Source organism: Epinephelus lanceolatus, chromosome 9, assembly GCF_041903045.1.
Source record: "Epinephelus lanceolatus isolate andai-2023 chromosome 9, ASM4190304v1, whole genome shotgun sequence".
Taxonomy (NCBI): Eukaryota; Metazoa; Chordata; class Actinopteri; order Perciformes; family Serranidae; genus Epinephelus; species Epinephelus lanceolatus.
This window is the reverse complement of record NC_135742.1, coordinates 5,658,509-5,686,185: the sequence shown is the minus strand read 5'-3', so window position 1 is coordinate 5,686,185 and position 27,677 is coordinate 5,658,509. Positions and strand designations below refer to the sequence as shown.

Below are 27,677 nucleotides of genomic sequence, written 5' to 3'. Positions count from 1 at the left end.
CAGCAATACACATAAAACCCCCGTATTATAGACCCTCATGACGCCTCACGGTTGCTGGTTCTCATAGTGAAACATCACAGGAGCTTCTCAGGAGCTCAGCAGCCAGAGAAACAGTGACCGTCAGAGCGAGCGATGGAAAGATTTGACACAGTAAACAGAGCTCAACAGGAGTCAACACAATCTGACACGACCGAATCTGAGCCCACCAACAAAACTAAGATCACACTGAACGCTACTCGGCTAACGGCTTAGCGGCCAGGTTTTAGCTGCTTGTGGAAGACAGTGATCGGATCACTCAAGACGCGTGTAAATACCTGGTGTAAACAGGGCCAGATATCCATCATTGTCCTATGGCTCATCCACCGTGGTGCTGTGTGTTAACTGACATCATATATGTGTAACGTGGCTCTCTGTGGTATACATGGAGTCAGGCCTGCGGGTGGTGACCTCTGTGTTCAAAGGGAAGGACATGCCAAAACAAACCCCTGTCCCAATACGTCTGTTATCTCACAGCAGCTCCCCATCTACGTATATGATGAGAACAGAAGAAAGGAGGCTATGTAGGTCACTGTGCTTCTTATTTTGAGCTTGCAGTCTGTTCTGTCGAGAAATCCTTTTTCAGGAAGCAAACGGGATTTGGCACCGAAAGCCAATCTTTTCAGGCTCTCATTTGGCCGTGGGATCTGTGGGATCGACGACTGCCAATGACAACACTTCCCTCCTTGACAAGTTATTTTTGATTTTCAACATTTCAACTTGACTAAAACACTTGAGCATATTTTTTTTTCTTTTAAAAAAGAACTGCATCCGAATCAGGAAGTGGCCATTAGCAGATGTCTTCCTGTTAGTCCTTTCTCAGTTTAGGCTGTCTCACATTCGCCCACTTGGGGCTATTTATTCCCTCATTGGCTTTTGCATGTGTTCAGCCCAGACCTTTCTAACAGTGGGGCACCTTATAATTATGGACAGGCATCATGGCGACTATGGAACACACACACCACATATGTGGAACAGATGCTACAGTCTTCTCCATCACCAAGTCAGTCGGAGCCCCGAGCAGACAGGCGGGATAAAAATAATATCAATAATCTCAACGACCTCCGTGGCTGAAGATGGTCCGGGCCTCTGTCAACCTGAACACACACACAAGCACACACACTGGCGCACGCACACACATGCATCATAATCCAATCTGTCATCTGTCTATTTTTTAACCTTTATGCAACTCTCAGCAACAGAAGAGAGCTGGAACATCAAACATATGACATAATACATCTTCCTGATACTACCATATATCATATATATATTATTTTGTATAACTGATGCTTAGTTTGAAAGAAATTCACATGACCCTTCCATGTAATACAGAGGGTCAAAGAGTTCACATGTGGCTCACTGAGAACATGAAGTTTAAAGGTTGTTTCCGCTTAAATTTGGCAAAACGGAGTTGATAATTATTTTGTAATATCGCTCAAAATAACTGTGGCTTTATTTTATTGTAACATGAATTAAATTAAGTGTTAAAAAATAACTAAATTGGTTGCCAGTTGGGATTGCAAATCTGTGATACCCATAATGCTCCATAATGACGTGGAAAATAAAGCAAATTTTTCATGTAATGCTGCTGTAATTTACATTTGCTCGTCTCCTGACGCAGTGATGATTGAGAACAAATTTTGACACACTGTTTTTGTCTTCTGTTTTTTTACAGATCACAAGCCGAGCACTGTGCGCAGTGATTATCTGTTGTGTCCTGCACCGGTGCTCTACGAAGTGGGACAGTAAGTAGCCAGTGGGATTTCTGTTTGAGGGGGAGGAGGTGCTGGTGGAGTGTTTTCATGTTGCATATGGTGCAAATATTGACTTCATATTGAGATTCTTGTATCAATATCAGATTTTGGCCGGTCATGTGGTCTAGTGCCGATATGATGCAGGTTTTCTTTGTTACAAAAGAGACAGAAAAAACAGTGCTTTACTGTTTTGTCTGATTTTATTTGTTATGCAATTAAATTATTTATTTTTCGACAGTAAAGACAAAAATTCCCCATTTTTTTCCTTTTTTTGTGCCTTTGATCATCAAAATATCGCAAGTTTGACACATTAATAAATGGCTGGAAATATGCAACGCATGCATAGAAAATATAGCTGTATTATTATGAAGTAAATCTTCCAAAATAACTGATGGCGTTGTGTGATGGCAGGGTTTCTATAGATGTATGTAAGTTGCAGTCTTGGCATGTGGACAGCAGGAGACGTGTGAAATTTTAATGACAGGCGTCTCACTGTGAGCTCCAGGATTTACAAACAGGACAATCTAAATATTTCTGCGCCAAAATTTAATATGTTCTCCTGTAAATTGTGATTTTGCTGTAGATGAGTGAAGAAAGAAAAAGCAGCATTGTGTTGTGTAAATGTTTGGACTGTTGCAACTGCATCTAGAAATCAAGAAGCTTATCACAGCTGAAATCGGCAGAGTGAATCTTCCTTCCTCTGTAAAACAACACACACACACACACACACACACACACACACACACACACACACACACACACTCAAAGATACTTCCTCTCTTACTTTGCCACCATCAGGACTCTTTCAAAACCATTTTATTTCTGCTTTTCCTCAGATGTGTTGTCATGTATGTGCTGCACTCCTCTGTCTTCACTGTTCATTTTCCTTCTGTTCTTTGTTTAAATCACCCGTAATTCTCGTATATTTAAATAAGTCGTCTCAGTCCTCTCAGTTTCTCTTGTTCTTACATGCACAGTTTTTCTTTTTTTTGTTCTTCCGTGCCAATAAACAACTCCTAAATCTATAGATTAGCTGTATGTTAAAACAGTAGATGTAGGGATGAAGAGTTTGGTGTAGCGTAAAGACGCAGTAAACATTGTCGACGGCACCCGACAGAAAAACACTCCATACATACAACCCACCAAGATTTAAGTGAAAATAGTGTAAATATGCGTTTATTCCTGGCTGCATAGCTATTGTTTGATTTCCAGCGTCATCTCTTATAATCCCAAACCATAACAGATGATCGCTAAGGCATTCTAGATGGAACAACAGATTTTAATGTCCTCCATGACGGCAATCCAATCAAAAATGTATGATTATGAGTGCCGCTGGCTCCTGGAGGTCTTTGAGCTCTAAAACAGATTATGTATCATATGATGACGGCGGTGCTGTAACTACTCCAAATCAACTTGAGCCTCACCTCAGATAATCCTCTCACATAACGTCCAAACTGCTCATGATAACATGTTTTCCTGCCAGATGCTGACTGACGGTGAGGAAAGAGGAACAGGAGTTTTTGACGGGAAACAAAACAAAAGTTAGACGCGCTCTCGTGTTTCACTTCTATTTGTTTGTTTGCAGGATATCTCAAAACCTTCCTGCAGATTTAAGTATTTCTAGAGTTTTTAACACACAAATGAAAAAAATGTAATACACTGTTGCACCTGTGTGTCGATGCACACACAGTCCTGTGCAACACGCATTTCATGCTGCCGCTGGCTCACAGAACACCTGATGTTGGGGTGCACATTTAAACACAGGATCCAGAATAGTTGAACAGTTCTATGGTGGTTGTCGGATGATTTTTTTTGTCACTAATGCATCTGCTACGGTATCACTCCTTTTTCTTATTTTCAACAGTTTAAACTTAAAAATATCAGTCGTGTCTTTGTTCTGCGCGGCATGTTTGAAAGGACAAAGGAGTCGCAGGCCTGAGGGGTGGAGCTTTATAATCATGGGGAGTGGTCTAGTCAAGAGTGCAGGTGATGCAGGTGGGGCGATGACTTGTGATTTAACAAGTACATAGACACATGCATTTCACCTCTCACACACACAACTCTCTTTATTGTCTGTTCAGTTGTTATAACACTGAATTAAAACATCTAAGCAGTGTCCAGAGCTGCAAATTAGCGTCAGATAAACGTGCTAAACACACATTTTGCACATCTACCCGTAATGAACATGTTAAATAAACAGATAGGATAAATCAATGAGAAGTTGGGACATGAAAAAATTAATATAGAAATTGTTTTTGTGAAGATCTGGGAGTTTTTTTTAATATATATATATGTTACAAGAAGGGCCATTTACCACTGTGAGCTTTAATACAAGGCCATCAGAACTATCGCTGGCAGTAAATATTTTATTTTGTAAAAGTATTCTAAAAAGATAATGCTATTGTTGTGTTGCATACTGACCTAGGACGTGCTGAACATTGTATTTAAGGAAAATACACCAAAAAAACGAACAAAAAACAATTCAGTTAAGGACATAAAGCAAAATAACATTTAACAAAAAATGTGAAAATATGTGCATTATTTTTTTAATTTTGATGGACTTGCATTTGTGCTATCAGCTGATGACATTCTGCACAAAAAACTGACAAGTGCCCCACTATTGTCAGTCACTTTGCATTTTGATACAGATTTCCATGCAGACACATAAACATTTTCTTAAATGAAATAACAAATTTAAAAATTTGCGCAGCCTCGGCAGCGGTCTGTGCTCTCAGTTATTTCTTTGTTTGTTTTTTAACAGCAGGTCACTGCTGCTTTTCCTCCAGCTGCTAGCGATACTATATGTGACACTTTTTCCAGCTGGCATCACTTTAAGTAAAAAAAATATTCACACAAAGCAGTGGGATCACAATCACCTGATTGTCTTTACTTATCAGTGTGAAGAAAATGCAGCGTTTCAGATACAGCTGCTCTCATAGTAGCAGCTACTGGAGAAGTCTTCCTTTCACTTTATCCAGAAATCAGGAGATCAAAACAGAATCTCACATCATTCATCCAACTCACAGAGGACACAGTAAAAGGATGAACCTGAGCGACTACATCTGTAAGCCACAGGCCTACAGCGCCTGCTACGACCTGATAGGACCTGAGCCGACGCTGATGCTACGTGCCCGCCATTTGCAAAAGGCCTGCTTAATTAACTCTTGGCTGCCGTTGGTGACCCATTAAGTAGTTAGCTGGTATGGGCGGTGAGTAAACACATCTGCTGGAGGGGCTTTAAAAGGATGTGCGACAGATGCAGCCATTCCCTTCTCCACGCTCCCCATTTAAATAATTCACCATGCACTGACAATCCCTGCACCCAGGACCACCTGCATGGAACAGCGGAGCCTGGAAACTTCCGTCTCTGTCCATCTGTCTGCTTCTGCTCCATCACCGCTACCGGCTCACAGGGCGCTCCGTTAACACGGCTCAACTCAGCCGAAGAAGAATCGCCTTCCATCTCCCTCTTCCCCCTTTTAACCATGTTTTGTTCCACATGAGGCCTCCTCCTCAGTGCTGCTTGAATCTCTGTCGTGACCTCATAGACATGGATTGCCGGGGAACATATTTCAGATGCAGCAGTCACCCGAGTTGAGGTGCTCAGCTGCAGCTTCCTGTCCCACCGGGAACTTGGAGCAGGCGGCTTCACATTCAGCCTCGATGTCCAGGAATCACAGTGTCCTTAGTTGGTCATCGAGCTGTGTAGGAGCACTCACGGCGGAGGCATCATCTGTGCTGACAGCTGCGGCATCAGACTAGAAACATTGGCATCTGCTGATGCCCTTCCTTCCCTCCCAGTCCCGCTCCCTCCCGCCTCCTCCTCCCCCTTCCCTGTATCCCCATTAGGAGACCCAGCATCCCCTGCTGGGGCGTCTATCGAGAGGTTAAGTGGCTGCGCTCTTGCAGCAGCATGTCCTCACCTGGTGTTTTCACAATAACGGTGGAGAGCAAAAAATAACTGAGGGGGGAGTCGACACCTGCCTTACAAAGCAGGTACAGTTAGCTCGTGCTAATGCTCGTCAATAATGAAACAGGCTGTCCCAGGGCTGCTGCTAGCAGAGGCATCACTCCATCTGCGTCAGTGGGGGTATGAAGATGTCCTGTTGTTTGATTGTCCTCCGTGTTGTGGGACTGACATGTCGGATGTGCACTGATTTGTTGTCACATGATGAAACTGGAACCAGCTCTGTTTGATTGAAGGATGCAAGGAGCAATGTGTCAGCTTCAGATCTTAAATGTACCATGGAGGATGAATCAAGCTACAGCAACGAACTGAACTGAAAATTCGGAAATATTTCAATTTGCACTTTGATCCTTAGTGACAAACATCTTTTAAGTCCGACACAAACTGAAGAGCTAATTTTTTATAGGACTGAGTTTCAATTTTAGTTGAAATATATCACAACCTGACCCATACTTTGTGACACATCTCAAATGTCATTGTTTCAGCTGTTCTCCAGATTTGTTTTGCAATAGAAAAGATATTGAATTCTGCCAGTTTACCAGTTTACCTCTGCTTTCTGTTGCATCGTCTTTAGCAGTCATTTTTGTTGGTAAAAGTGAGACGTTCGTGTTGCACACGTCTGCATCCTCATAACCAAAAACAAGGAAATGGGTTTGGTGACTTAGAGAAAACTGCGAAGCAAAAAGTTGTGGTGATTGGACAGAATTGCAAAAATTCACTAGGACTGGTTAAATTGGTGTGAACTAGCGTAACTAGTGTAAACTATTTTTAACATTTACTTTACATTAGTATTTTCTAACATTTTGTTTTGTGACCCTTTGAACTGACGCAGTGTCGATGGGCTATACCTTTAGTGCTTAAATTAGTCACGATAGGTTCAACCAAATTTTTCTTTTTCTCCCAAATATTTATTTTGAAGGGGAATTAAAAAGCTGAACGTACCCAGCAAGTCTAAAAGATATATTTTTCCCCTCATCTGCCTTTTAACAATTTTGTGATTTATGTTGCGACCCTTTGAAACAAAACTTTACATCACAGCGAATCAGTTTGGCCGATGAGTTTCCATTCATTTCTGTATGATCCAAAAAGAGTATTCTTGGGTAGAGAAACATCGAGTTTCACAATTTTGTCATTATATTATGGTTCTGGTTTAATGCAGTGCAATCTTTTCAAATCAACCTAGTTTTCTACAGCATTTTGTCACATCAATGACAAAAATAATTATAACTTAGTAGGTCAGTTTATTGAAACAGAAATTACTAGAAACAAACAGCGACCAAGATTGGTAAAAAAAATAGATCCTGAAATCAAACACTGTTCACTGTGTACTGGAAGATAGTGCTTAAGGAATTGTATTATGCAACAACAACCCAAACGCCAGAAGAAATGTTGGCATTGTACGTTCTTGCAAACCAAGGATACACTGCATTTGGATTTCATTATGTAGCAAATACTTTGAAAGTGTTTTTAGTTTTAGGCAGATAAACAACTTGGTTATGGTGAAGAAAAGATCATGTCTTGGCTTTAAATACTCGGTTTTAAGGGCGTATTTCCAACTGAAAGTAGAACAATGTCTCCTTTTGTCCTGGGAAAAACAGTAGCGGGTTGCAAAAAATATGTTTGGTGCTTAAAAAGCTGCTGGAAACACAGCGATGACTCGCTAAGAAACAACTGGTTTTGTTGTCTGATGGTCTGGAACAGTGGTCTGCAGCTTGGTAGTTATCTCGCCTAGCTGACACAGCATCCACCATCCTTCCCATCTCAGCTCATATACTACATCACTTTATAAATGTTGATATATGTTTGAAAGTGTCAATGTAATGTACATATTTGTGGTTTGTAAAAACGCACAATGCCAACATTTTCCTCTGGCAACTGGGCTGGCTTCACCCTGGTACGGTCCGTTAAGTTACCAGCTGTGACGCCACAGGACACATCACTTTATTTTAATTTGGTCCCATCAGTCAGTTTGTTAGAGTGCATGTCACTCTCTCCAAATGGTGGATGTCTCACTCTGGAACACAACTTCTCATCTGGTCCCCAGGCTTCACGAGGCCGAGTTTCCTCCCCTCCGTCAGAACTTCTGCCACACAGCCCGGTGCAGAGTGATGACTCCTGGATGCCGAGTGACAGGCCTTGCATATGCTCTGCCGTGAATTATTCAGCCTCCTCAATTTTCACATCTTTAAGGGAAGTTTGAAAGCCATTAGCGTCACCATTGTCAGCCGCTCCAGCTGTATCGCATCACCAAAGCTTAGCGTCACGGCGGGCTTACTTTCTGACAGATTATAGCGAGCCCGGGGACAAAGTATTTCCAACGTGGAGCCAGAGATCTGCAGCGGGAAGAAGCCTTCTGCCATTCAACTGGTGTCCCTGGGAGCCCGTGTCGCTTTCCACCCAAATTTTGAGTGATCCCTCGGCCCTGTGACAATCTGCCCTCTCATCTCCCATTTATTCAAACGTAACCGCCGACCCACCAAGCAGCTGCAGCTCTCTCCGCGGTGTCACTCACTATGCTTTCATTATGGCAAAGTTAAATGACAGCGAGTGTGGTGTTAAATGATTTATCCAGCTCCTTTTTAAAGTCACTCAGAGGCCTTTTTTCATTCTTTTTGTGCCCTTTTGACCCTCTGTGCTACCTGTTTGTGCCTGGCATACCTGTGTGACATTCAGTAATGGCCCTCATCGTGGTTTTGCAAAACAAAAAGCAGAATTAAGAGCATAAATGTGTGTAAATGTGTCTGTGCACCATCACCAGATATGCACAGGGTTGTTGTTTCAATATCAGGAGACAGTTTCCAGAGCACAGGTGACATCTTCCAAGTTCTTGTTATGTCCGAAAACCCAAATATTTTGAATTCACAGTGATATAAAACAGAGAAAATCAGCAAATTCTCACATCTAACAAAAGATTTAAACAATTAGGTCATTAAAAAAAATACATACATCTTCTGTCGAAGGTCTGACGAATCATTTCAGCACTAATTTTAACACAGTGCTGCAGAATAACCACTTGAAATAGACATCACCCAGTTACTAATCATTCTTTTAATATTCCTGGAAGTTAAAGGGTGAAAATGAGAAGTGCATATATGACTTATGCCTCCGTGCTGGAGCAGATTCTGCCTACTCAACAGTAACTGGCTAAATTAGCAGTCAGTGTCTCAGGGAGGAAGAGAAAAGGCCTCACTGACTATGGTTGGGTTGTGGTGCGTTAAGGATGTCCAGCCATGTCAGGCGAGAGAGGGTGGAGGGGGGGTCGGGCGTTTGTCAGTGTAACTCGCTTGGGAGCTTTCCTCCTTCACACGCCGAGGTCCACACCTCCAGCTTGATTAACAACCTGCCCGCCATTATCACGGATTGAGGGTGTCAGCTAAATTAGCCTCTCCCCTCACCCATTCAGCACGAGCACTTAGTTAACATGCAAGGACCTGGAAGAGCTCCGCTGAGCTGCAGAGGCGTACAGCGTTTCATGAATCCACATCAGACACAAAGGGATGTTTTCTGATTGAAACCAACTGGTTCACACTCAGAAATTAGGAGTTTGAAATCTTTTAGCGTGCTCTCATTTGTTGGGAATTTAAACATTTATGATTTAAGAAAAGTTAAAAGCACACGTGCCTTTTTTAATGGGTGCGCACAGTCAAACTGTCTCTGAACAGAAAGGTCGGATCAGGTGCAAACAATTAAAACAAACCAAACACCTGTCAGAGCAGATCAGAGTGTGTGGAATACACACATGTAGAAATATGCAAAGTTTTTGTTTTATGCAACATTTTAAAATGAAACCATATTTTCTGTGTCGCATTTAAAGCTGTTCGTTTTGTGTGGTAAACTTTAATGCCCCATCATTCCTTCGGTTAAACTCAGTCTATTACAATTTTGTTATGCTTAGGAGTTTTTCTTCTACAAAAATTAATCAATTAATTGATAAGTTGTCAACTATTAAATTCATGGTCAACTAACTGCATAATTGATTAATAGGTTTGAGTATTTTTTTTAAGCCAAATGTCAAATTCTCTGACTCCAGCTTCTTAAATGTGAATATTTTCTGGTTTCTTTCCTCCTCTATGACAGTAAACTGAAAATCTGATTCACATTTTCACCATTTTATTGACCAAACAACTAAATGAATAATCGAAAAAATAAACGGCAAGAAAAATAATTGTTAACTGCAGCTCTACGTTTCTGTTTGTGGCATTAAGTTAGATTAAATTTCTTATTGACAAGAAGGGTTAACAAACATCTCATTGTTAAGGTTTCACACTACCGCACATCTCTTCTCTTAATAAAACCTCTTCACAGCAGCATAGATACACACTGATCTCGGCATGTAGTTTTTAATGGCTCTGGTAAACGTTTTTAATTATTATTTTCTCTCTTTCTTTGTTGTATGCTGGTTGTATGGTGTTTCTTGTTCATGGGTTTCCTTGAATGCTTCAGGATCCTGGGTCAGAACTGAACTAAGACGCTAAATGCAACAGAATCTTAGTGCTCAAAAAATCAAAACACTTCAAAATGAAAACTCCTAAAACTCCAAAACATTCTGAATGTTTGTCCTCTACTTGTCTCACGATGTTTGAAGGTCCTTAAAAAGTCTCAAAATGTCTTGAATTCAATTTTATATTAATTATTATGCTGTAAGTCATTACATAGTCTCAAACTTGAATTTGCATTGTCTTAAATGCCATAAACATTTACTGTAATTTCATTTATCCATCTTTTAAATTTCTTTTTGCCAAAATGAGTCGAGCTCTTCTGCATGAAAGTCTTGTAACATTTCTGATGTCACAGATCTTTAAACCTCCGACTGAAGCTTTACTTTAGTCTTGCACTGCCCTGTTGGCAATAGGGATGCAGGGATATACTGGTTTTAAGGTATATCGTGATTTAAAGGTTTATGGTTATCATACTTACGATATTAAACATACGATATTAAAGAAAAAAAAAAGCAACCTGACTGAGATCTCCCCTTTGTTTTAGTTACTCTTAAAGGAGAGACTTTTTACACAAACCTCCACTAACAACATTGTGTTAAGTTTCAGTTGTAATGTTAGAAAACCCTTAAAGACCCTTACATTTTCATTCCTGTAAGGGTCATTCTGACTGATAATGTAAATTCTGTAATACCATGAAACTGCAATATTTTCTGAGATGGTTATCGTACCATAAAATTTCATATCCTTACAACCCTAGTTGGCAAAATGTAGATTAAGCTAACTCACCCTAATAACCATATTTATATCAAACCTACCTCTGCATGGGACCACATGTTATATACTACTTAACTTTATACTGACCTGTGAAGCTTGAATAAGAGTAATCTGATTTGTCTAGAAATTAGTCTTAAATTTAGTTAAAAATGAGCTTAATGACTCTGCTCAGCTAAACCATCCCTAACAAATAAAGATTAAATGGTGCAAATGAAAAAGAGATCTAGACTTAGACTGCCTGATTTAATAAAAGTGACTTTAATAAACGTATAATAGATACAATAAAATAAACATATAATAGATAGATAGATAGATAATAGATAAGTGGAGGCATCAACAAGTTAAGTGTCAAAGTTCATCTGGTTTAAAAGTTCCATGAATGATATTTTAAATATTCAGTGTGGGTAAATTAAGAAAGGTGCAAAGGAGTCAGTTTAGAATATTTAGAATCTGCTGCACAGTAATGGACACATGGTCTGGTTGCTCATCTGTTCTGAACCACAGGAGAATTGGTGGCCCAAGGCACTGCCTCAGGCGAAATCCGAAGCAAAGCAAAGAGCTCTCTTGTTATTATTCCGCAGCACCAGTTTTAATGCAGGCCTCCCCTGTACGCTACCACACACTCACAGCTGGCCCCTCACACACAATACCGCTCTGCGTACTCCTTTCTCTCCTCTTTTTTTGTGTTGCACTCGCAGCGAGGATTTCAGGGCTCTTCTCTCGTTCCATATCCTGAATTCTCATTAAACCTGCGGTAATTGGATTGGGCGTAATAGACATATGGAAATTGCGGTGCCGTTCATCATTAGGGTTTTAATTGTGCCCATTTTGGCTTCCGCATTTCCTCCTCTAAATAAGTCATAGGAGTTCACGAGCCTTGTTACTGCTAGTCAGGTTACTTCATCCACACGTGCTGATGGCTGTGATAATGAGAGGATTTCCTCCCTCCGAGTTTGACCGTTTAGTTCGTACCCATTGTGTTCTTTAGTGAGCGTTGTGCTAATGTGAGCGCTCGACTTGTTAGTCTTTATTTAACAGGATTTGCTTGTGAAATTATGAAATTAACCTCATTATTCTGTCACTGGAAATCATTTGCTGATTTGTGGGCTTTGGGGAAATTACTGATATTTAGAAGACATTAGCTGATGTTCCTTTCAAAAGCATAAACAGTTTCAGTATTTATCCCTCATATTTATGTTGTTGAAATATTGTGGCAAAGATATCTAGTGAAAGACTGTCCTCGTTCATTACCGTTTTTTATCATTATTATTTTTAAATCTGTGTAGATATGAATAGCAATGCTTTTTGTCCAGCGTCAGTGGACTGTGTCTTTGAGTCCACTGATGTTGGACAGTGATATTGTCTCTGTCCAAAAGAGAAAGAAGTACACTGTTTTTTTTTTTGTGTGTGCAGATAAAAACAAAACCACAAAAATGTTCCTTATCAGAATAAATTCTAACACGGTAAATTAAAGTCATTTTAAATAGTAAAAAATAGATGAAACACAACAGACTATTTTAAATGGCTCTGCTTTACAATTTACAGCCTCTCATTCACACACACTTACACACCAATTGCAGCAAGCTACTGTGGAAGGTGCTGGTCTGATCATCGGACAGGAGGAGCTCTACGTCCTGAAGCAGATCCGCCTCTTTATTTAGCAAAATAAGAGTCAAAAATGCATAAAAATTCAGCACAGAACATTCCTGCACTGCAGTTTCTACATGAATATATGCCACCATATACACCAGTACTTATAAGCTGATATCGGCAGGTAATAGTAAAGCCGGGGTTTTGTGTATTTGTGTAATGAAGGCCAAGAAGAATAACATTGCTAACGTTACCATACATTTCAGTTTCGATACCGATGCTGTGGCTTTGAGTATCAGCCGATACCGATCCGATACCATGGTTGACCTAAAAAGCTATATACCTTTACATGTAGAACAGAAAAGACGAGAGGTATCAGGCATTAGTCGGGTTTCCATCCACCTATTTTTATTCACATTTTCAACAATTGCGAAAAAAAACTTGAATGGAAATGGCGGACATTTGAAAAAATGCCGAAATATTGCAAAAAAGTTTTTATGCTTGGAGGGGGTGGAAAAATCAGCATATCAATATTAGGAAAATGCGACTTTTGGCAATGGAAACAGATTTAGGGAATAAACAATGACGTAGGCTACCGAATCCTACGTCTACTTCACACACACCTGTATGAACTTAGAGAGAGGTAATTACTCCAGTGTCAGGTGAGTGTATTTCACAACTTACCTGAATAGACTGGACGTATTGAATACCGCTGCATCATGTGCGCTGCCTGGTGTAGCAACACAGACACCACGGCATTATGTAGGCTGCGCTGACAACGCTGATAGGAGTGTGATGAGAGCTCTGCAGTAGGCAAGAAGTTCCCGAGGAATCTCTCTATCTCGTCGTAGTCATGGATGTGCCGGTAGTTGTTTACATCAGTTGTGGACATGAGACACTCTCAATGACGTCATCTCACGGCGCCCTCTTCTTCTGCGGGCGTTCTTTTGCATTTTTATTTTTATTTTTCAAGAGAAGCGCCACCTACTGCTCAACCTGTTGACTCCCAATTAGTCTCACCACCAGACAATCAGAGATCTCCGCCTTCTGATAGTCTGGGGATACTCCTTTCTAAAGTGTGTTTAACACACCGGAGAAAACGGCCGGCAACAAAGCAACGCCTCTTGCATTTTTTAAAAGGACACGCCCTCCCGGGAAATGTGCGCTCCCCCTTTTCTCGTCCGCAAGGAAACAAACACACAGAGAGCTTGAAAATGGATGCCGAGAGATTTAACTTCGTTTTGTCAAACGTGTGCTCAGTCCACAAGATTGTGGAAATGAAGGACTTACAGCGACTTTGTTTAAAACTTTTATCGCAGTCGGACTATGTTTACGAGCACAAGAGTTCAGCGAGCCACAGAAGGACTGCCCTGCGGATTTACTATTGGTTCTGCAACGTAGGGAGTTTTTTTAAACTCTGAAATTGTATCCGCCCATCTAAACACAAAATCAGGGAGAAAGACATCAGTCTTTAGTTAAGCAAAGCATCTAAAGACTGACTTGTGAGTCTAACTCCCAATATTCACAAAACAATAATGAATGGAAACGTGCATAAATTCGCATTTTCTTTTGGGCATTTTCACAAAATTCGCTTAAAATTTGCGATACATTTGGATGGAAACCCAGTTATTGATGACTACACAGTTCTTTGCTAAGATAAAATGAAACAAGATGAAACAGATTAATGTAATGATGAACTATTTATTTTTTAACAAACATAAACAATTCCGATTCTCTCCTTTGCTCCATGACATATGACGTAGCTCGCGTCGCAATAGATTTAAAGGGAAAGGATCGCCTCAGGTATAGGTTGCATTTTCTGATACCCAATCCATCTATTTTGATGATATCGGGGCCGATATCCAGAGATTGGATCGGTGCATCTCTAGTGACAAATGTACAAAGAAAGTGGCAGATACATATCCAAAGGAGATGCCGAATTCAGGTGAAGAAGAACCTTATTGTACGTCTTGATGCAAAAGTCAGTACATTAGCAGCAACATGAAGTGAAAGCAGTGCTCTGTTTATTTAAAATAATCTGTGATCACAATATCAAAATAATCCTGATCATTATTTCGGCCATAATCACGCAGCCCTACTTGCTGGGTATAAATACTTAAAAGAATAATGACTAAAGTGGTCTTCTTGCCGGAAGACCCGATGACACCTGTTGTGGTGGTGGATACTGACACATCAGTGGGCTGAACGGAGATGACGTACTGGATAAAATCATGTGGCTTATAAGCTGTTTTTGTAGTTGGAAAGTTGGAGAGTAGTCCTGTAACGTTATCCCCACCACTCACAGTCACCATTTTTCTCAGCTTGACCCCTGGTGGCGCACACTGTGCACTACATCGCCTCAATACAGCATCTCCGTATCGGTTTAATAGAAAGAGGAGCATCTGTATTTTTGATGGTATCGAAAATCATACCCTCAGGATGTCTAAATACCCAGATATACCGTATCACCTTGATACTGCCGAAGCCTCATTCAGTTCACTGTGTTTACATTATATGTGGTTAATTAAACGTATTACTGTGACACTAATGAACCTCTTTTCTGTGCAGGACTATGGATGTTCTCATCAGCCTAAACCACGGCAAGTCCTTCATCTCCAGCGCCTACACCATCACCGCCACCACATGTGTGAGTCTCAGTTACCTTCATATGTGAAACACAATATAAAAGCATCTGCGGTGATTCTGAGCTCTGATCTTCTTCTCTGTATTTTCCATCTGCACGCGTTATATAACACACTTCTGAGTTAAACAGCTCTCCTACTCTCACACCTCTCTTTCATAACCTGAGCTGTGTTTCCTCAATTCATGTTTCAGTTCGTGTTGCTCATATTGTGGTTTGAGTACGTGATAGTCGCCGTCCTTATAAGCAGAACTCCCTCGTCGTCTCCTCCATGTTTCTCATGTGATGTTTGCAGTAGTGACTTCATAGTTTCTCAATGTGTTTTGTATGTGTGTACGTAAAATGTGTGTCAGAAATTCAGGGTTCCCACGGTCATGAAAAACCTGGATAGGTCGCAGGATTTCATAGTACCTTTCTCCAGGCCTTGAAAAGTCATGGAATTAGTGCGAATTATTGAATGTTTACCATCACATACGTCACTTCCTTTTCTACCTGTGTTCTGTCTCTTCTTTCATGTATGCTTGCTAGCTGAAATTATGGTTAAATAGAATCTGAAATCGATATGTTTGACAAATGCCGGGCAAAAGTAAAGGAAAATTTTTGAAATTTTGTGTATGAAAATATTTGGAAAACCCAGTGAATTGAAAATAGTGTAACTGTTGATACAAAGTTGATAAAAATAAAATAAAATAAAATGTACACCTTAAATCATTGTTTTATATAAGAATAATGATAATAATTATAGTAATAATAATAAAACCTTGTAAAATATTTAGGATCATCTTCTTTTGCCACTTAATTGTCTCTGCATACACTGTATGTATTTGCGTCTAATGGACGACTTCCACTTGCACCATTTTGCATCCCAATGTGGGACCAGTTTAAAACACACAACTGTGGGTTTAGTTGTTTTATTGAAAGGTTGTAAACATCCTCTTCATCTGCATCTCATCTTTACACTCCAACAAACTTTAGATATTATTCCACCCGCTAATTATCAGACATTTTGTTTATTATCCAAAAACAAGATGCATTGATTTGTCTTATTTTACCACTTGGATGTAACAATCAGGGTTCCTATAGTCATGACATTTCTGAAAAAATGCAATGAAATTACAAAAACAGTTTGAAATGGTTTGGTATTTTTTTGAATATACATTGTTTTGGCTATTATACCTGACATCTGTACATGGAAAGATGTCTTCCCAGTATGCCAGATCAATGATCCACTTGGACAAGGGAAGCCGGACGAGACATGCTGGTGATCAACCTTGATTTAGTAAGGTGTCACAGATGCTCAGGTTTCAGGCAAAGTCCATAAATCAAACGTTTGTTAGACAAGAAATAAATGCATACAGACTTGCACTGACATCCATTTGATCTTTGGTCTCCTGTCCCCCCAAAAGGGGGCGTGGCCTTGAGGTTTTGCACCTGTATATGCCGGTTTGGTCTGTTGACATATGCAGCTAGTATCTAATAAGCTAGTACAGTTAGCAGGTGCTAGCAGTTTGCTAATCTGCATATGCCTGGGTAGTGCGTGTTTATTAATGTATGGCTGTATTGCTATTGAGGCCAACCCATTTCAAACTAAAAAACAAAGACGGGAAATCAGGAAAAAGTCAGAAAATAAGGTAAAATATTATGGAAAAGTTACTGATATGTTTTGAAACTTCAATGGAAAAAATGTGATTGTTAGATATGATGATAATGATAAAAATATTAATACTAATAACCTGATTACTTTTGTCATTTCCTCCTGCAGTCAGATGGTCTGGTGGTGTTGATAGTTATCCTGGTGCTGCTGGTCCTCGTAGCTCTGGCCCTCATGTGGTGGTTCTGGCCTCTCTGCTGCACACTGGTGAGTGCTGCTACACTGCTCAGAACATATTCAACTTTGGGCAATCAGAGCTGATGATTCATTGACTCTTGTTTTGCATGGAGATAGCAGCAGGCTCTGTGCTGGCAAACATGCCAAAATAACTCATATGTTGCCTGTTTTGCCTGCAATCCAAAAAAATAAGAATAGCACTCGCTGTTACCTTCTCTAGATCTCATGATGACAAACATCCTGTTGTTGCAAATGCAGCTTGGTTTAAGAAACAATTTTGTAAGCACAGAATTCAACTGAAAATCATATTGTAGTTGGGGAAGTGGTCCAAACGGCTGACGTTATTGCCCTCTTATAAAGCCCCAAGCTGCGACCACAAACCAGTGATAAACTGCACGTCAGTGTCAGGTTTAACTGTGTCCGAGGCCGCTCGTACGCAGCAGCCTCCGAAGAGAAGTGGTGTCAAACATCTGCTCAACCTCGTCACCTCCCGTTTACCTCGATCACCCGCGGTGGCTTAGCAACACCACAGAGGAAGAACCTCAAACAGGAAGTGAGGAGCCCACATCCTGTTCATGAGTGGCTGATCACACACTCACGAGTTCTCAGAAGAGATAGAGTCATCTCATGCGAACAAACTGTTAAAAACAAAAGATTAGCAGGAGAATAATGTGAGTGACAGATTGCATGAAAGTTAGCAAAATCTCTGTTTGCTCAGGGCTAACATTGGGCCTACCTGGGGACTGACGTGATTAATAATAATCACAGAGATTATTTATGGTTTAATCACATTTGAATCTTTCATGCTTATGCGCCAGCTTAAAATACTTACTCTGTTTCAGTAAACAGATTTCTTCATTTACTAATCCTGTCAATCACAGTGTTTTATTTCAGCTGCACTTTGTTTTTGCCCCCTTACTCCTTCTATTAATATTATTATTATTATTTGTCGTTAGTGATTGCTGACTTCCTTCCTTCATTTAAGAACGCAGCTTGTATCTAAATCTCAGAGGAAGTGCAGGATGCATGTTTGGCTCTGCTAAATCAGCGTTGGATAAAGTTGGAAGCTGCAGAATATAACAATTTCAAGAAAGCTCTTGCACACCATAAAGTGTTGTTGACATTTCAGTCCTTCATTAAGTAAGGTTTTTTCAAACGGCACTGGCACCATGTATAGAAATTCGACCTGAAAAAACCCACCAATCAGAGCATGCCAACAAAACCTCTTTTCATGTTACACCATGTTGCTTAAATCTACACTAATCAACCAACAAAAAATATGTACTTAATGAATAAAGGTTTCTAAGAAGTTACTTTTCAATTCTTAAGTATTTCTCTTTAACCTTATTCCTGACCAAATATACAGCCATTAAAGTCAAAGGAAAACAAAACATTCAAAAAAGGGAGCTGATATCCATGCTAAGTGTGTGTGGGTGTGGTTTGATCATATTTGATTGATGGTGCTGGCAACGTCTGAAAACAACCCACCAACATTTTGATTCAGACATTATTTTTAAGTCCTGATCGGTGCATAGAGGTACATGACATCATGTTTCCCCAACTGCTCTGCCCACTTAGAATAGTGCAGAGGAAAACAGCACAGACATAAATCTCCCATGTGAAATAGCCAAAACTGTTTTAACTTAGGCAGGAAATATTGTGTTGCTGTAGGGTCCCATCCCTCGTAGTAATAGGCTGCTTGAGAAAATATGTTTTTATGGCCCCTAAGATATTTAAAGACAGTGAAAACAGGCCAATTTTGGCTTAAAATTTCATCCTGCAGGTCATTGAGCTCAATTTGTGTGAATGCAGGGAGGTGCTGTTACTGTAGATATGGTCCCTGTGCTGTTTGACTGAATGGATTTTACCCCTGGGGCAGGGAGGGGTGTCAAAGTCCAGTCTTAAAGACCAGATGAAGGGAAAAATACTCTTTCCCAGTTTTAACCCTCTGTCCCTGTTAATTGATCATCTTTTGTTATGTGCCAAATACATGTCAAAGAATCAGCATCAGAGAATCTTTACATCAAAATCCCCATCTTTTCTCTTTCTGTTAAATCGGTTAAAACGGTTTCAAATGTTTGATGACTCATTCTGCGTTTAGGGGCGTTTGCAGAAATTCATTCAATGAAATGAGGCTTAAGGCGACTAGCTAACCACATGAGTCAAATAAAACTGCACCTCTCTGATTATGGGTTGTACAGTAGCAAACCGACTCTGGCTGTTGTGGCTAACGGAGCAATATGAAGAGGGGTAAGAAGTGTGTGTGGAAATCAGTGGACAAAACTTTTTTTTGCCATTTCCAAATCAATGTGCCAGAGGTCTAAGTCATTGATCTCTACCTCGTCCCCCTCCTGATCTCACAGTTAAGCAGGTGCAGTGTTGCCAAAAGACAGCTGTAGCTCTGCACCACTCTAAGCTCTGATTTAAATTCCTCTTGTAACTGTACTCTGCTCAAATTTTCCGTTTCACTTGGAAATACATCACAGCACAGAGGCTAATGACGCTTTAACTTCCTTTTCACTGAGACTTTAAACTGGACCAGTGTTAAAGAAGTATTTCACTGCTGGAAAGAAATAAAACCAGAATGTCTAAAATGTTGAAATTGGTGCAACATGATAAGAGAAAACAGAGAGAAAGGGCTGCCCCATTTGCTTTTGCTTCAGAGGTAGAAAACCTACAACTACCAGAATGCACTGCGCTGCACAGGATCAGTAAATGCTCCTGCTGGTGGGTGATGTAATGCAAGATTGGTAGTTTTTCCACAGGAAACAACACGGCGACCATGTTCAGTAGTGTGCTAAATATGTTTCTGAAAACATTTGAGGCAGAAAAATTGGCAACACAGTAACATAATATTGGTTTATATTTGATCAGTGTTGCTCTTTTTTATAGTTTGATCTCAGTATTTCGAACCTCCGTCTTTACAAAATAGGGAACAGTATTGTGCTGTCTTGTATTACTGTCAAACAGGGCACTGAAATATGTTTCTGAAGACATTTTTGGAGACAAATAGGCAATACAGTAACAGAATCTTGGTTTATATTTTATCAGCATTGCCTACTTCTACTGTTTGAGCTATTATACTCTTTGGGCCAGTCCCAATACCCCCCTTAGCCCTACTCCTTGGCCCTACCCCTACATTTGCGCGTTCCCGCGAGGGGTAGTGGTGTCCCAATTCCTTTTTGCGTGTGGGGGTGTCCCAACGAGGGGTAGTAGGTATGAAACTAGCCCTTCGGAGCGAGGAATTTCAGATGCTGACTTGCCAGCGAGGGGTAGACGTCGCCATGGTTACCACCGAGCAAGAGATGGGGAAAAAAGTTCATACATAGCTAATGTTACCGTTGTCAAGTTGCTTGTTAGCTAGCTAGCTAGCTCGCACTATCTGGCGTCTGTCATCTGTCCTGTTCTGAAAAATTGACTTTTCACATTACGATAACACGCCAGCTAGTATAACTATGCTGCCTCGTAATGTTAGCTGGTTAGCTAGCTAGCAGAAGTCCCCTGTCGTTCATCAAATGAAGCATGATGAATGCGGCAAACACGATAGGGAGGATGAACTCAACTGGAGACTCCATTGTAGATGCCGGTTGGAAATGTAGATGGCTCGCAGCTTCCTGTTTAAAATAGTTACGTATGCGTGAACGTAACCGACGTAGTGACGTAGTGAATGGTGTCCCAATTCCTAGGGAAAGATTTCAACCCCTACCCCTCGTTGCTTCATTTTGAGGGCCAAGGGGTAGTGGGCAAGGGCTAAGGGGTAGTGGGCAAGGGGGGGTATTGGGATTGGGCCTTAGTGTCCATGATGGTGGGCATAAAAAATGTGGAAGTACAATCTGAAATTCAAGCAACAGCCATAGAACCAGTAAAAATTTCCTGGATGAAAGTTTTCATGTCATCCCACAGATTTGCACTGAGAGATGAACAGGGAAATATGAATGCTGGAAGGATAGTTAATAGTTAATTCACACATACCACCCACATTGTCTTGATACAGAGCTGGTTGAAAATCAGCAAAGTATCCCTTTAACTGATCATTACTGTAATGCTGATCACTTTCAGGGCAGTCAGACCCCCTATAGGTACTTAAATCTTGGTTGCTAATTGATTTAACAACATTTTCAGCTAATTATGCTTTCATTAGTGTCATTTTTTACAAGATAAGATAAGATATGCCTTTATTGGTAAGATAAGATAATCTTATCAATAAAGGTGTATCTTATCTTATCTTGTAAAAAATGACATGTAACAGTAGTTACGGTGGACGGGTGAAAATGCTCTGCAGAATGGGCTGTTTCAGCACTGATGCACCACATTTACCACGAAACTTCTGAAGGAGTATTGATAGGAACACCAGTGAATAATATGCCATTAAGCAGTATTCTTAAGGTTCATTCTCACTGCCGTGATACGGAAATGCGGGATGGATTTGCGGAATATTCGCGCAGCGCCTTTCCATGTTTAAACCATACACACAGGCGCGGTATGGACGCGGTGCGGAATTTCGCGTTGTTGTGTTCCAAGTCCACGCTGCGTGAACGGATGCGGATGAACATGGACGAAAGTTGCAGCAGCAGCGGCAGCGAGCTAGCAAGCTAACGTTTAACAAGCATCAACATCAACTTTCTGTAGCACTTACCACTTTCACCGCAGCCACCAAGCTGGACAATGGACTGCCAGACATTGTCCTTTAATTCATTGTTCATAAAATCATCCTGTCTTTTATCAAAAAGGACGGGGCGCTGTGAAACAACATTTATCAACCTTTCTCCCATACTGTCCTGCCTGACTGGATTTCGGACTCTCCCAGTCTGCGCAACTATAAACAAACAATTTCATTGGCCCAGCTGTGTAGTTCCACCGGCGAATTCCACGGGGGGTCAAAGTCTGGGCGGAAACTTTTTTCACCGCACAAAAGTTCCCCCCCGGCGTGCAAACTTCCATAAGAACCCATGAAATCCACTTTTATATTTTTCCGCGAGAATAATCCGCGCGGATATTCACCCTCAGTGAGAATGGACTTTTATTCAACCTTTATTTAACCTGGAAATCCCATTGAGATTGAAAATCTCGTTTACAAGAAAGACCTGGCCGGGGAAGCAGCCAATCAAAACGCATTAAAAATGCAACAAATACAACATATAAAACAAAAATCCACAATAAAACAACAACTATTCAAACATAGTGGCCTCTGAAGAGAAACAAGCACACGTGTCTGTCACCACATTCTTTACGATGCCCTTGAATTAATCAACGGGTATAAGTGTCTCTGATTTTAGATCTCTTTGAAGATTGTTCCACATCGAAATGGAGGAATCTGAGAATCAGTTTTCCCCAGATCTGTTAAAACCTACACTGAATCAAGGCAACATAAAATGGAGGAGGTTGCACCACAATCAGTCACAGACAGAAAAGTAGCTTCCACAAGTTTTTTCTTAGCGCTGAAAGTAAAAGAAGACTTATCTCTAAAAAAAATAAAAGAAAAAAAAAGCCAATCTTCACTTCAAGCTTTCTGACATTAAATGAAATGAAAACTTGCCATCTATTCATTTACCATATATTGATACTGGTGTATACTGACTCCAGTTCAGCAGCTCTGGTGATTAAAGAGAATGATATTAGTGCAAATGTGTCTGAATGTGGAGGTTAGAAGGTCATTCATTAATTCCACAGATCGCCACATGTCGCCGGTCCCATGTGAGCAGGGTGTTTGTGAAGGTGCAACTTGAGGCTGTGTGTAATTAACCAATCTTGAATGTGCAATGAAACTCTGAGCTCTCCTTTATTGTTTCCCTTTGAACAACTTGATTGCACTTGATGGAAGGTATTTCTGTCTTTAATCCATTGTTTAAACTTTTCTTTCGTCTGGATATTCATGAAAACTGCTCTCATCCCCTTTGGAAAAACAGCCTCACCCACTTAACCGTTTACAAAAATCCACAACAGATTATCGTTTGGGGCTATAAGCGAGGGGCTGCAGATGGTGCACCCTGGTCTTTTTCTGTCTCTCTGCTTTTTTCTACCGAGATCTGATAAAGGCAAATTTACCCTCCACCACCGCGTTCCCGCTCACCCGCACCGCCCCTTAAATGATAGACGTCACCTGGCTTTGTGGACCTGAAGGGAGCCCATCCAGGATGAGATGGAAGCATATTTTGGAAAACCAACAAAGGCATTAAAATGTAAACCCCCTGCAGCATGTCTGGCCGCGGACGTGTTTGTCTTGGTGGAGAGAGCTGCTGTTGCCTTCCATCGAGGGACGCGGCAGAAGAGGAGGGCCATGTGTGGCTTGTTAATATTTAAACCCCCAGTCTGCCAGGTTTCAGCAGTCGGGATGAGGCCACGCACACACACACACTCACACACAAACACACACAACCTCTTTCCCACAATCCCTCTCTCTCTCTGTGTCTCTCTCCCACATGGATTGATGCCAAGAGAGAGGTCATACAAGCTGTGGAGTGGTAATTTCTTTGTTTATGATTTGTTTGGAAATTAAACTCAGAATGGCGTAGCCTTTAGTTCAAATCAAAGGATTCGGGATCGGAGATGTTTTGAATTACATCGGCAGTTTATCCAAATTCAAAAAGATTCACTGCTGAATTGGACGCACTTTTGGACACATTTTCAACTCGGTTGGTGTTTAATAATCTCAGATTACTTCTGTTATTTCATGTTAGGAGTTGTCAGCGTTGCTCTCCGACGCAGAACTTCTGTCTCCTTATGTTCCAGTTCCCCTCAGAATCATTTTGATTTCCCACAAACAGGTTAATCCATCCGCAGTTATTAAAAGCACAAAGCATTTTTAAATTTCTAAATATGCTACCTGCCACTGATCCGTCACGATAAGCCTCCCGAAACAGCTTGACACAACACGGTTTGAGCTTGAGGTTTGGGAATGGACGGATTATGGAGGCCAGTTGGACAGTTACGGAGACAGCCATATGGGGACGATGCCCCGAGCCTCTCTGATTGGTCTGATTCCCCCCGGAGTCGTGACTGCGGTGGCGAGCCGCTGGGCCTGGCGTCAGACGGCTAAGTATCCTGCGGTTTTAGTTTTTAATTACGTCGCTGAGCGCTCCTCTTCACATCTGTCCATCAGGTAGCTGGGAAAGAGCAGCAGAGCCCCGTCATTTGTATAATGCTTTATTTATCCCACAATATGTCCAGGAAATCTGCTGCATAATTACTTAATAAAAAGAGATAATCCTGTCAACGTAAGGTGTGGCTGAAATGACGTTAATCAGCGTATGGAGAGGCTACCAGTAGACCTTTACTGGATTTGCTTACAGTCAGTTGTGTGTCAAAGAGCAATTAATTAACCCTAATTGATTATTTTTCATTATTCTAATGACAACAGTATGTGGAGAGTGTGATGGTATCCCTGCGCTTAACAGTGAATGAAACAGCTGTTAGGATCTATGATATGCCATTATTACATTGCTCTTTTTTTCCCTCCAAAACCAATTTAGCAAATGCATAAGCAGTGATGACAGTGAAGTATCTGTCTTTGATGACTAATGGACAAAGGTCTCACTTTGCCGCACACCTCAGCTTGAGATATGTCCTCGCTGTAATTATATGTACAGTATTTATAGGCCAGCGACTGTGCTCTGCTCCGTGTGGAGTCACGTCCACTATTGTGTAGGAGGGAGACTGTGAAACGAGGCTTATCTCAGACCAACCCCGGGAAAATGTGGGTGGAGAAGTGAACAGGAAACAGTGCTTCCTTTCTTATCAACTTCTGCTAATGAGCAAAGTAATTAACCTCGTTTTCAGTATCATATAATCTGGGATAAACGTCCATAAACGTGATGTGTGTATGAAATATGATGTCTTCCGCTGCCACCTTCATCCAGCAAACACACCAGAGCCCAAATGTATATAGTTTAAAGGAATACTTCATCCACAAAATGATCATTTGTATATCAGTTACTTACCCCATGTTACCTTGAATTCATGAAGAAAACTTTACATGCCTCCATGTTGATCAGAGAATTAAAAACGTAGGAAATTTGTGATGAGTTGGAGTAAATGGGGGCCGCGTTTACAAACTCACACACAACTTATATGTATACTCAGTACTTCCAAAACGCATGCATTTTTGCTAAGACGTAACTATTTAATGGAACAATGGGCAAGTTTTAGAGGGATTTAGTGGCATCTAGCGGTGAGGATTGCAGATTGCAACTAGCTGAAATTTCTCCCGGTTAGAATTCCCTCAGTGTTCATTGTTTGGGAGTTTTTGGGAGCCAAATTATCTGCAGACGTCTCCTCATCACCAGAACAAACAAGCCAAGTGATTTAAACCAGGAAAATTGCCTAATAAAGCAGTTTCGTGTAACAAATAAATGTTTCTCCACCGCTGTTCAGCATGTCAAAGATGGGTTGCTAGCCTAGCATCAGCTAATGTGAGCTTACTTTATTTCTTATCCATACGTTCATGAAATTTTTACCGGGAGCCAAATTATTTGCAGACATCTCTTTTGTCTCTAAAACAAACGGGCCAGGTAATTTAAACCGGTAAAATCGCTCAATAAATCAGTTTCTCATTACAAATCAGAGTTTCTGCAACTTTAATGTGTGCTCACCATATTTCTTATCCAGACGTTCAGGAGGTTTTAACCGGGAGCCAAATTATCAGCTGAGGTCTCTTTCTCTTCAGAACAAACAGATCCAGTGAAACACAGAATAAAGCAGTTTCACGTTAAAAAAAATCCATGTTTTTCGGACACTGTTCATCACCGAGGGGCTTCAAACCATGGCAGCTGATGCAAAAACATGAATAGCCCTATCTAGAACCAGTTTTTGGTTTGAATATTTAGGGCTACTGCAGAAGTGTCGCCGTGCAACATGCTGATGTCCGTAGATTAAGACCCACTTCCTATGTAGATATAAACGGCTCATTCTAAAGGCCTGAACATACTCGGGCGTACTATAAGCGGAGCGGACTCCGCGAGGAATGTCCGCAGTCATTCGGGCTTCCATAGTCGAGCGCACTTCCGTGTTGTAGTTTCCTGTAAAAATGTCCGTGAAATACACTATATTACCCACAATTCTTGCGCGTCGATGTGAAAAATACATGCTGAGCAGTCACTGGTGCATGGAGCGGAGTCCGCTCGGTCGTAAAATCTGAGCTTTGCACGCACAGGGCTTGCAGACGTCCGCTTTTGGTTCGGGCGGACCTCCGCAGAGTTCGCTCTGCGTACGTTCCGCCCGAGTATGTTCGGGCCTTTAGATGGCAAAAACACAGTCATTGTTATTTTCAGGTGATTATACACTAAAGAAAACATACTTATTACATTATATTTAATTTCTGTCAATTTATCCCCTTAAATCCTACACACTGGGGCTTTACAACACTTCTGCACACGTGTAGCACGCCTAGGCAAGCGTGTTCATTTGAACTCTGGTCATGAATTCCATTGAGCAGAGTTCAAACGCACACACTTGCTTCAGTGTGCTACTCGTATATGTGTGTGACTGTTTATGTGAAAGTGTTTAAAAGTGACAATGCATGTAATTTTCTGGGTGAAGTATTCCTTTAAAATGATATTAAACAGAACATTACATTTCTAACGTTGGAACCAGATAATGGTTGGTATTTTTTCTTGATAAATAATTTAAATGATCAACATAAGTTATGTATCAGCATAAGGCGCTCCTGTACCATAGGGGTTTATACATATATGGTGACTTAAACCCCACAATTTTCAGAAGACATAAACAGGACCTCCGTGTTTTGGGAGCTACAGCCCTGCTCTGTGTAGTGACTGTGACTCACGTCTCCTGTACCCTGAGAACACAGAAGAATACACTCCGTCTCTCCATCCTGATCCCTGTCACAGATGGATTGAGTGGCAGTGGTGTCTTCAGCAATCCTGCGGTAAAAAGTTGGACATCAGTATGTGAAGCGTCTGACTGACACCTGACAAATGTCACTGTCAGGCTGCTCTTTGCTTTGCGATGCACATCTGAAAATCCCAGTGGAGGCATCTTGTCCTTGAGTGGAATCACATTGTGGACAACCTGCTCCTCAGGTGCCATGTCATCCAGTGTTGTCATGAACAATGCCGCTGGGCTGGTCACTCTGCTGTGGGAGAGGTGTGTCGTGGTTATGTGTGTGTGCATTTTATCTTTTTTCTTTCTGTGTGTGTGTATGCTGCCGCTCATCTTCCACGCAGACAGGGCTTGGAGCTGAGCCCGAGCCTCCTCCTCTGTATCTCATTGGAGCTAATTAACTCCTTAGGACTTTATGATTGGGGGGATTGCTTGGGAGCACTGAACCCCATCCAATTAATTAAGAGCTAAACGGGCAGCGGCGCTCGCCCCAAAGACTCCCCTGTCAACAAGTTGATTTTCAGCTTTTCTTTATTTTGCACGGGGGGCCCCTGATGTTGGTTTACAAGCAGAATCCTTGTAATCAGTAGTCAGCGGGGCGACGGGGTGCCAGTTGCAGTTACAAAGCAGCCTGGCAGCGGCTGCATCTCCGCTGTGCGACGAGCTCAGGGACGTCTCTGTTTGACTCAGTCACCTGTCACGAATCACCTCCGTCAGCCTCGTCTGTGCCTGTCTTGACAAGGTTCGAGCGTGTGTGTGTGTCTGTGTACATCCCCTGATGGACTTAGTGCTGACGCTCTTTTGCTTTTTG

At 41.2% G+C, this 27,677-nt stretch overlaps 1 protein-coding gene across 1 annotated transcript in view; it reads left to right on the top strand.

Moving 5' to 3' along the window:
* The window catches only part of antxr2a (ANTXR cell adhesion molecule 2a), a 115,928-nt gene that overhangs the window by 29,730 nt on the left and 58,521 nt on the right, over window positions 1-27,677 (top strand). Inside the window, exons 10-12 of the mRNA XM_033620241.2 lie at window positions 1,712-1,781; window positions 15,129-15,207; window positions 16,964-17,059. Of these exons, the coding sequence (XP_033476132.2) occupies window positions 1,712-1,781; window positions 15,129-15,207; window positions 16,964-17,059 (245 nt within the window). The remainder of the gene's footprint in view (window positions 1-1,711; window positions 1,782-15,128; window positions 15,208-16,963; window positions 17,060-27,677) is intronic.